Consider the following 11,626-nt stretch of genomic DNA (forward strand, 5'->3'; position numbering starts at 1 on the left):
TTCATACAGCCGAATACATTCTTTTGAAAACAAAAAGATGATCTCACTCATTCAACAACATGACCTATATAAATCTATTCTCTCTAACAGAATCACAACTACCCCAATCGTTCCCCTCCACATGGCTTTGGCCTCCTCCTGTAAACTTTCCATGTGCCAAATTTGTTAAATTGTTCCAACTAGTGGTCCCAGTAGCAACTTCCCTATCAATACTCGCTTCTTGAGGAATAAGCTTGTCCACAAGCTTAAAAGAGGGAAATAGAGTTTGGATATGGCTAGCATCCTCCCAAGTTGAGTCTTCATCTAAATCTGTGGTCCATTGGATAAGCCACTGTTCAACTTGCATTCCGTCTCTAGTGATCACGCGTGTAGCCAAACATTTCTCAGGAACGCGCTCCGTGGTGGGGTCTCCCATCAGTCCTAGTGATAGGGTGGACTCCACTGTAGCATTTCCCACTGCCCGTTTAAGTAACGAAACATGGAACACTGGATGTATCTTAGCTGAGTCGGGAAGCTGCAACTTGTAAGCCACTGGTCCAATACGTGCTGTGATTAAAAAAGGGCCAAAGAAACGAGCAGACAACTTCTGGTTTATCCTTCTTACAACTGATTGTTGTTTGTGGGGCCGGAGTTTTAGAAACACCCATTCCCCGACTTAGAACTCAATGTCACGACGGTGTTTGTCGGCTATAGACTTCATTTGGGACTGGGCTCGTAACAAATGGTATTTTAGCTGCCTTATTGCCTCATCTCTATCTTGCAAATCTTGTTGGACCGCTTCACATTTCACTTCATCAGCAGCGTAACGGAAGATAGTCGGGGGGAACGCCCGTACACGATTTCAAAAGGTGTAGTGTTGGTAGATAAATGAAAGGTGGTATTATGCCAAAACTCGGCCCACGGAAGCCAATAGGACCACGATTTGGGTTGGTCAGCAGCAAAGCATCTCAGGTAAGTTTCCAAACTCCTATTCACCACTTCGATTTGTCCATCCGTCTCGGGATGGTATGCTGAACTGAACTTTAGTTCGCTTCCCTGCATTTTGAAGATCTCCTGCCAGAACTTGCTGAGAAATAGAGGGTCACGGTCACTAAGAATAGATTTAGGAATCCCATGGAGGCGTATAATTTCTTTGAGGAATGTGTCAGCTAGAGAACGAGCAGTGTATGGATGTTTTAATGGGATGAAGTGGCAATATTTAGAGAGGCGATCGACGACCACAAGGATAGTCTCAAAACCTTTAGACTTGGGGAGCCCGGTGATGAAGTCTAAAGATATATCTTCCCAAATGACTGCAGGAATTGGGAGTGGCTGTAATAAACCAGCTAATGCTAAGGTGGATGACTTATAACGGTGACACGTGTCACATTGTTGTACAAACGTTTTGACCAAGTTAGTCATGCCAAACCAGTAGATATTGGCCGACAGTTTCTTATAGGTGCGATAGAATCCGGAATGCCCTCCGCCCGGACTACAATGAAATTCTTTTAGCAACCGTTGTATCCCTGGAGAAGAAGCTGGGATAACGAGTTTGTGCTTATAGTAGAGTCTCCCGTTCAACAGTGAAAACTTGGGATAGGAGAGAGGGTTGTCGGTAAGGCCTTTAACCACTTTTTGTATTTGGGCATCCGAGTCATAACCGTCCAGCAAGGACCACCATCCATCCACTGGGGCATTGAAACCATAGTAAATAATTCAGACCCTTCATGGATGCGCGAAAGAGCATCTGCAGCTCGATTATCAGAACCAGGCTTGTAAGCAATGGTGAAATGATACCCCATCAGTTTGGCGAGCCAGTTTTGTTGATCCGGAGTGGTGATGCGTTGTTCCAATAGATGTTTTAAACTTTTCTGATCAGTAAATACTGTGAAGGATCGACCCAGAAGGTATGGTCGCCAATGTTGGATAGACAAGGCTAAGGCCATAATCTCTTTTTCATAGGCAGATTTGGCCAAAGTTTTCTCAGCTAGGGCCTTGCTATAAAAAGCAATGGGACGTTTATTTTGCATCAAGGCAGCGCCGAGCCCCCTCCCTGAAGCATCACATTCAATTTCGAAGGGCCTAGTGAAATCCGGAAGTGCGAGAACCGGGGCAGTAGTCATATAACGTTTCAGGTTAACGAAGGCCTCTTGAGCTGGTGGGCCCCAATGAAAATTATCCTTTTTGGTGAGCTCAGTAAGTGGTTGAGCAATTTTGCCATATCCCTTGATAAATTTGCGATAGTAACCGGTGAGGCCAAGGAACCCCCGTACACCCTTCACGTTACTCGGTGTTGGCCACTCCGTGATTGATTGGATTTTGGCTGGATCCATTGAGACTCCATTTCTATCGATAATATGACCTAAATAGTCGACTGATGCAAGGCCAAAGTGACTCTTCTTCTTATTAACCACCAGCTCGTGTTTCTTCAACAATAGTAGGACGCTCGTGTTTCTTCAACAATAGTAGGACAGAAGACTGGAGTTCTATATGATGTTGCCACGTAGGACTATAGATGAGTATATCATCAAAAAAACGAGAACCCCTCGTCGTAATAAGGGTCGGAAAATCTCGTTCATCAGTGCTTGGAAAGTTGCTGGAGCGTTTGTTAAGCCAAAAGGCATAACCAGGAACTCGAAGTGCCCGTCATGAGTGCGGAACGCTGTTTTCTCGATGTCCGATTCTCGCACACGAACTTGATAGAAACCCGATTTTAGGTCAATTTTGGTGAAGTATTGGGACCCATGCAATTCATCAAGAAGTTCATCTACCACGGGTATCAGGTATTTATCCGGGACAGTAGCTTTGTTTAAAGCTCGATAGTCGATGCATAATCGCCAAGTAGCGTCCTTCTTTTTAACCAAGATGACTGGGCTGGAGAAAGAGCTTTGACTGACCCGTATGATGCCAGATTGCAACATCTCAGCTACTTGTCGTTGTATTTCCTCTTTGTGAGCATGAGGGTATCGATAAGGGCGCACACAAATGGGACCCTACCCCTCCGATAGAACAATCTTATGTTCAATGGCTCGAGTTGGGGGTAACCCTTGGGGGTTTTGAAAAAGAGAGGTATAGGAGGAAATTAAATCGTCCAGTTGTTGTTGCTGAGTTGAACTCAATATTGAACGCTCACAGGAGTCAACGCTGAGACTGACCAAATGATTGTCTAGGCATTTTCGTAAAGAAGCTTGATCAGTTAGTGGAGAATTTATACCCTTAAGACGAATCTGTTCACCTTGTTGCCAGAATTTAACCTCGTGAGTTTGCCATTTGAATAGAACATCCCCCAAACGGCGCAGCCAAGCTATTCCAAGAATGAAATCCAATGGACCGAGATCGTACACAAGGGCATCGACATTACAGATGAAGGAACCAAAATTCAAGGAAACATTTTTGCATTGATGAGTGACCCAAACACGATTTCCATCCCCCAATCTGATACCAAGAGGTCCGACAGCATGGAGTTCCAGACCCAGGGCTCGGGCTAACTTTTTGGAGATGAAATTGTGGGTAGCTCCACTATCGATGAGAATAAGAGCAGGGAAGCCATGGATTTCCCCCAAAACTTTCAGTGTTTTAAGGTCAGTGGATGAAGAATCGATAGTAACCCCACAAAGCTCTAGAGATTGGCATTCGCCATCCACAGGGATGTCGGCATGAGCCTCGATTTCAAGCAATTTCACCTCCCCGTCATCGGAGATTTCATCGCCGTCTGCTAGAAGCATGATGCGTAGTTGGCCGGCAGAACATTTGTGTTGGGGAGTGTATTTCTGGCCACATCCGAAACATAGACCCAATCGGCGTCTCTCTTCCCACTCCGATTTGGATAAGTGTCGGGTACGGGTAAACGTAGGAGTAGGATGGGCTTTAGTCATAAGTGGGTTTTGAGGTGTGTTGGGCTTAGATGAGGTAGTGGACTGGGTGGAGTCCAATTTAGGGTAGAAATTCTTGCCTGTAGACGGTGAAGAATACGTGTACCCGAATTGAGATGTCGATCGGAATTTACTCGTCTTCTCCGATGGACAAGAAGTAGCGATGGCAACGTGTCTGGCATAATCCATAGCCTGATCGCAGGAATCGGGGTTTAGAGCACGTACCCAATTTCGGACCTCATCCTGTAGACCACGTAAAAACATGCCAATGGCTTGTTCCTCCGACTGATCGGGAATTAGGGCAGAGATGGCTTCAAAGTCTTCAATGTAATCATCGACAGATCCCTCCTGGAACAATGAGCCAAGGGCTTCATGGGCGTTTCCGAACTTAGTATCGTTGAAGCGGACCATCAATTTGTCACGAAACTGAGGCCAGTCGGTGTGCGGGTGTTTGATCATTTCATTGGTGTAGCAGTTGAGAGCGATTCCTTCCATACACATCTGGGCGAGCTGCAACTTCTGAGATGTAGGGATCTGGTTCACTATGAAATACAGTTCAGCCTTTGTAATCCATCCTTTAGGGTCGATGCCTTCAAATTGTGGGAGTTTCACCTTTGGCAAGGAGAACAAGGAACTGTCGAAATGATTTTCATGGATGATAGGAGGGATGAAGATGGAGCTAGAAGACTTGTTAGTCGGGATAATGGTGGATTTCGGGATGGGGGTGCCAGAATCATCGCCCAACTCAGTCACCTTTGTCTTGCCTTGAGATGAAGCTTGAACCATCTTCTCAATTGTGGTGGGAAGATTGGTGAGGACAATTTGCATAGAAGACATCTGTTTGGTGAGATCCAATAGTTGGTTGGAGAGATGCTCGATTTTTTCATCGGAGGTCAACACTCGGGATTAAGATCGAGTGTTAGCAGCAAGGGTATCGGGGTGCACCATGGTGCACGGAGGAGAGAAAGGGTAGAGGCAATGGAACCAATTGATAGGAATTGAGAAAAGAAGACAGATAAATGAGAGAGAATAGAAATCTTATTCCAAAATCAAATCAAAGAAGCTCGAGTCTTCCTGCCAAGCTTCATACAGCCGAATACATTCTTTTGAAAACAAAAAGATGATCTCACTCATTCAACAACATGACCTATATAAATCTATTCTCTCTAACATAATCACAACTACCCCAATCGTTCCCCTCCACGTGGCTTTGGCCTCCTCCTGTAAACTTTCCATGTGCCAAATTTGTTAAATTGTTCCAGACTAGTGGTCCCAGTAGCAACTTCCCTATCAGTTTTACTTCAAACTCAATTAGGACATAAATAATGGTTGTTGATCATACTACAAAAATCTACCCGATGTTGGAATCTATTTCTAAAGACTCAAAAAAAATCAATAATAAAACATGATACATCACCTAACGTACTTTATATACGGGTTGAAGAGTCATTTCTGGATAAACTTCATTAGGTTCGCATCATGCTGCAACCTTGAGTAAAACAGTAGAAAAAAAAAGGAAGAATTCCATAGTAGATAGAATACATGTAATTTAAAAAAAAAAAAAAAAGATATTGCGAAAGAAGCTTACTTGCTCGTTGTGGGCTTGTGGAAAATAGACGACGACGTTTCCAATTCAAGGTAAAGGGACTAAAGGGCCAGCACACACATGGCATAAGAATCTTGACTTTTAACAAATTCATGATTGTTTGTGCTAACGTCTTGGATTATGTATCAAAATGAATTTGAAAACCCATAAGATGAATTTCATGAATCCCATTGTTAAATTGAAATCGAATGAAAACAAAGCATCAGTCATGGATAGAACGCATACCTGAATTTGTGTTCAGCATAACTCAACTTCAATAATATCTCAAATCAAAGGAATTGTCAATCCTACTTTAAACTCCATATCAATTCAAATTAATTATTAATTAATAAAAAAATATAAATAGAATCCACCACACATAATTGTAATAAAATGAATAAAATAATTACCTTTGAAGTGGATACCTTGAAAAAAAGTGATTTTGCAAACTTCACACCTCGTGGGAAATAATATTAATAACGATTAAAAAAAACCCTGAATTTGCTATAAAGGCAAGACACTTATAAGGCAAAAAAATTATAAATTTATAATAAAATATGAATCTAAATGATATCTAAATATAGTAATATTCAACATAAACAATCTAAAAGTATATGTTTTACGGAAGAGAGTAGGTGGACCTCATAACCATTTTGATTAAATCCACCTCGAACAAACGCACTGTAAGTTTTACCTCTTCTGGCTACAGTGCTTTAGGTGAATAAGATTAGCACAAAAAATTTTAAATTTGAACAGTGAAAAGTACATAATTAATATGAAAATACCTTGTAAATACCAAAGCTCAAATACATTTTCGGTTCCCTCTTGACAATAGATGGTGTTGAATATATTCCTAAGTATAAGCATTTGCTCCTCAATGAGCACATTCAATATTCTAATCTGATTGCGATTCCAGACGGCACTACCTCCTTGCACCACCACCCATTTCCGTTTCATACACCAAAAAATCGAGAAATCAGAATCTAAACCCATAATCGGACCAATTTGTGTGTCTTATGATATGTGATTTTATGTTAATTCTTCTGGAGGCTAAAAATAATGCTAGACATGAAAGTATAAGATTGTCAGTTGGTTTTACCTGGGATTGGTGCAGTAAAATTGGTAAAGGGCAATTTGGTCTTTTGTGGTTTAAAAAAGGATATTGCTATTTCGATCAAGTTAACATCTGGTAGGAAGGTTTCTGTTGGAATAACCAGATCCAAAAGAGAAGAAAGAAAAGGTTTTTTAAACGGCTCGAGACTTTTAGCCGTCCATAGAAAACGGATAAGATAAGACGGAGCAGGAGTGCACCAATGCTGAGAAGAAATGGTGCATATGTTGATGATCAGGTGAGAAAGTTATGATTACATACATGTACAATTGCAATCAGGTGATGCAAAATAGGAAAAATTATGTCAAAAATAAAAAGTTAAATAATTGTTTCTTAGCATAACAAATGAAGAAAATGATATTCGTAATCAGAAAATAATTACTAACCAGAAGAAAAGCACCGATTTTACTGCTAAAGATGAAAAGCAGGCTTCCAAAATCTTTCAAGACTATTGATCCAGCAATGAAGTGTTTCACAACTGTAGTCTATCATAATCAGACTACCATATAAAATATCACAATAAGTCTTTCTTTATATAATCTGCTCAAACTTATTTAAAAGAATTGATTTTGAAATACCTGGGTGACAGGCTAATCGGGTTCCAGCTCAGTCATGAATGCACCCACAAGGACTGAAGTTGAAACGTTGATATGTTAAAATATGAAACATATTGTTTTCTTAGTATTCTAACAAACAACATTTAATATTGAAGTGTAAGAACATACATGTATCTCCTCAAAGATATCCACCGAGGTGATATTCTTCTCCCACAACCTAAACAACAAAATAAAATAAGAAAGTCAGTCCAAATTTGTAACTTAGGAACAAAAATATAATGAAGACGTAACCAAAAAAGGAATTGGTTTTCTTAATTGAAGTCATTGTTGCAATAAAGGTCCATGAAACAATCAGAAAGCTTCAACACCTAGGGACCCTGCTGTTGACAACATTACGGTTTCTGTAGATGGGAATATTAAATAAGCAAAAAAGGTTTGATATTAAAATTGTGAATTTGTACCCATATGCATCAACAATCACCTGCACACAATTTTTTTGCAAAACATGGCGTACTACCTCTATTCTGATGGGAGAAACCAAGACTTCCACCTGTCTCTCAGCAAAAACAAACAAAGCAAAGAAGTGAAACAACAAACCCTAAAAAACCCAAATACAATAATTAAAAAAAAACAAAACACATAAACAAAGCTGATGGGAGAAACCAAGACTTCAGATCGCGACACACTGAATAACCCACAAAAAATGAGAGAACTTAAAGTCGAATTTCCCAATTTCAAGAAAACCCAGATGGAATTGAACATTAACCTGATGAGTTTGAAGTAGGACCCAACGTTTCCTCATGTGCACCGAAATTTCGGAGGAGTCGGAGGAGAAGAACCGACCCAAAATCGGTGGTGGTTCACCGGTGATGCTCTGCAACTCGGGTGCCATAAACCATCGTCAGTTCTTGTGGTGGTAGAAGTAATGTGATAGTGTTTTTTAGATAATAGCGTATTGTTTTTGGTGCCTAAAATTTATAGAATTAAATCAGATGTGGATGCAATTTAAAAGAAATCATCTTCTTCTATTAGTGTATTAGTTGCAGCATCGAAGAACATAATTATGAAATTAACTTATTTCCAGAATCACAGTGTTCTTCTGCGTAATTTTAGGGCCAGGCGTCAGGCTTTGATAAAAAGAACCTGATAATTTGTGCCACTAGTAGCAGCATCGCCGGTGTATGCTGTTGCTTAATCACCCTATGTCACAGAAGAAGAGAAAATATCTTTAAAAAAAACAAAAAAAAAAAAACTAAAGATATAGCAGAAGACGATGGATTTTGAAAACCGTAACCTGAGCGGCGATGGTCGACAATCAGCAAGCTGACCGGTGGTACCAGTGCATCATTTTTCGGCCCTGTCTCAGTCGTTTGCAAGTATTATTGGACCGCCGGAAGTAGTAACTGATGCTTCATGATCCGGTGAGAGAGAGCAGAAGCTGACATCGGTAACGCCTCCCCACTGTCGCCACCGGTAATACGCCTCCGTCCTGAGGCCGTTTCGACCATTCAACGAAGATCCGTCAGCGATTTCGGATTTGGGAGAGATGCTGTATTGATAAGGTGGTGGGTAGAAACCCGTTTTCATCAGGAGGATACGAAGGGGTGGAGAAGGATCCAGAAACGCGAAGATAAACATCAAATACAAATACAGACAAATCCAACCGATGAACAACACGTATCCGAAAAATATACATAATTTCATAAAATACCCTCCTACCAAAAACTCATAATGAAGGGACCATTTCTGTCAAAAACCCGTCAGTTCACTGTTCATGTTGGCAAACAACTTTAATATATATATAATAATTTGAAGCTTATGTTTGATTCGCTGGTGAACAGAGTTTGGAGAAGACATTGATGGTTGGTCAACAATTATGAGTTTACCATCAAACCATTACACAGAACTTTAGAAACGATTAGAGAATCACATCACAGAAGGATAGAACGTTAGACGTCGTCCGGGGAAGAATCCCAAAATGAAGCTCTGACGGTCTAGTCAGTAACCAGATGAGAGAATTTGAGTTCTATTGGAAAAGGTAGAGAGAAAGGTGATCCCTTCTCTTGGAGGAGAAAGGTTCTACTTATACCTGCTGTCAGGGGGACAGAACCCCGACAATACCTTTTTGTCTCTTCAGAGCCGACAAGACATGGGGGCATCCTATTGGTGAGTTGTGCTCCTCTAGCTGTTATCTTCTATTGGTGCAGAGTCCCAAGAGGACCATGTCTTGAGCATTACACCCGTCGCTCTGGGAAGCGACTGATATTGTTTTTTCTTGGAGTTGACTTTGTTGCTTGGGCACCAAGGGATGAGTTCGGGGCCATGAGGGCGAGGTACCGACCTCGGTGTTAAACAGGTGATAGCCATTAACCAGGGCATCTTTAATGGTTCCGTTATATTTGGCGTATTCCTAAAGGGATATGTTAACAAGTCCCCTAGGCTAGTAGACCTTTGCATTGGGACGACGTAGCCAGGTTGTAACATCCATAAAAAAAATCAAGCAAATTTGAAACTTTTTAAAACATTCAAAACCATTAAGTTATTACAATTTTTTTTCAAAATAGTTTAAACATCATAGTATCCCCAGAATCAAATCATGAAATATAAGGAGGTGCACGATCACGCATTTGCCTTGACGCGATCATTAGAAGTACCTGAAACATAATCAACAACTGTAAGCCCGAAGCTTAGTGAGTTCCCCCAAAATACCAACGTTATACAATCATAATCATATCGTATAAGAAAATAGCATGCATAATGAGCCATCAGCCTGACTGGACCGCCTCACATGCCATCAGTCTATCTGGACCGCTCTCCGAGCCATCGGCACATCTGGACCGCCTCTCAGGGCCTTCAGCCTATCCGGACCGCTCGCCGGGCCTTCGGACTGACTAGTATGCCCTAACCGGGTCTGCAGTCTATCCGGTCCGCCCTGGGTGTCTTGGCCTACATCACAAAGCAGGACATGCCTCAACCCAATTCCCAATCAAACAATCATGTGCACATAAATATCATGCGCTAGCTATCACGTACATATAATCATAAAGATCTAACAGATCACTAACATAGCAACCATCCTATAACCAGGATATAGATCTAACCGATCACTAACATAGCAACCATCTTATAACCAAGATACCAATCTAAACCGATCACTAACATAACGCCCATCCTATAACCAGGATACCGATCTAACCGATCACTAACATAGCAACCATCCTATAACCAGGATACCGATCTAACCGATCACTAACATAGCAACCATCCTATAACCATGATACCGATCTAACAGATCACTAACATAGCAACCATCCTATAACCAGGATACAAATCATAAAGGGTCGGCCTTGGTGCCTTAGACCCTATTGATATAGTGAGAAGAACTCACCTCACAATGTCGAACTGTAGTGATAAGATCAAACTCCCGAATCACCGCCACGAACTCAACCACTTATAACCACCATGGACCAAGTCCATCAAAATCCCAAATTACCAAAATACCTTCAAAAGTCCAACTGGTCAACCCTTGGTCAAAGTCAACAGTCCATGTTGACCCAACTCGTCGAGTGCAGCTAGCAACTCGTCGAGTTCCGTAAGAACTCAGGAAATCATAAAAACCCTAATTGACTCGTCGAGTATCCAACCAAATCGTCGAGTCCATACGTGTCCAAATGTCGGGGAAAACCCTAACTGGCTCACCGGGTTCATGAAGAACCAAAACATAAAATCTTCATCCGACTCGTCGAGTCGGCTATGCGACTTGTTGATTCCCTTCAGTTCATTTCTCATCCAGACGTTTTTAAGCCACCCCAAATCTCCATATTACAGATCTAACCTCCTAGGGCATGGTTTCCACGTAAAGTTGCAAACTTTACATACGTGCATGGTCCTAAATGCCAAAACCATGCTAAGGGAAAGGTTTAACCCAAAGGGAAGGGCCAATGCTTGCTAAATCTGATAACTTTATGACTATAGGGACCAAGAGGAGTCCATATCTGAAGTTACAACTTCATATCATGCCCAATACCCGAAATGACTCCCAAATGTGCTAAAAATGGCCCTAAACCTAAGCATGAAGAGATCTAGCTAAAGATAAGTCAAGGTAACGACTTGTTACCTGCCAGATGATGCCAAGATGAAGTAGAGTCAGATCCACAAGCTTCTCTTTGCTCCAAGTTGTGACAACCCGAACATTTTTCCGTTAACGTTAGTCGATTCTGTTAAATAAATTTCGAATTTTATTTGTTCCGTTAAATTCTCATGGTTTAGAAGATCGTTTATATATATATATATATATATATATATATATATATATATATATATATATATATATATATATATATATATATATATATATATATATGTGAGTCGGAACCAAATCGCGCGGAAACCCGAGCTACTTCGAAAATCAGCGAAAACCGGCCTGACTAGTGTTCACGGTCGTGAACCCGATCACGGACGTAAACACGTTCACGGCTGGTGGACCCTCACCGACCATGAAAACCCCTATATATGAGCCTCT

The 11,626-nt window shown here is 41.2% G+C and overlaps 1 protein-coding gene across 30 annotated transcripts; it reads right to left on the minus strand.

Moving 5' to 3' along the window:
* Nucleotides 1–447: 447 nt before the first annotated feature.
* LOC145107610 (uncharacterized) lies at nt 448–8,747 on the minus strand. Of its 30 annotated transcripts, none has more exons than XM_079044541.1 (11): nt 8,399–8,747; nt 7,871–8,304; nt 7,586–7,654; nt 7,273–7,321; nt 7,126–7,178; nt 6,934–7,046; nt 5,847–6,752; nt 5,683–5,747; nt 5,440–5,569; nt 5,278–5,340; nt 448–5,138 (listed from the first exon to the last, which is right to left on the minus strand). In XM_079044541.1, exon 11 carries the CDS (start codon nt 4,686–4,688, stop codon nt 2,973–2,975), a length of 1,716 nt encoding a protein of 571 aa, XP_078900667.1. In that variant the 5' UTR covers nt 4,689–5,138; nt 5,278–5,340; nt 5,440–5,569; nt 5,683–5,747; nt 5,847–6,752; nt 6,934–7,046; nt 7,126–7,178; nt 7,273–7,321; nt 7,586–7,654; nt 7,871–8,304; nt 8,399–8,747; the 3' UTR covers nt 448–2,972. The 30 variants fall into 30 exon arrangements, 29 of the variants coding, with proteins under 29 accessions (XP_078900667.1, XP_078900652.1, XP_078900645.1 ...); XM_079044526.1 differs by having other exon boundaries at nt 7,273–7,505; XR_013707905.1 differs by having other exon boundaries at nt 4,872–5,138; nt 7,566–7,654.
* Between the last annotated feature and the right edge of the window lie 2,879 nt (nt 8,748–11,626).

The sequence above is a fragment of the Lactuca virosa genome, chromosome 4 (assembly GCF_052849685.1).
Source record: "Lactuca virosa cultivar CGN04683 chromosome 4, Lactuca_virosa_CGN04683_v6, whole genome shotgun sequence".
Taxonomy (NCBI): Eukaryota; Viridiplantae; Streptophyta; class Magnoliopsida; order Asterales; family Asteraceae; genus Lactuca; species Lactuca virosa.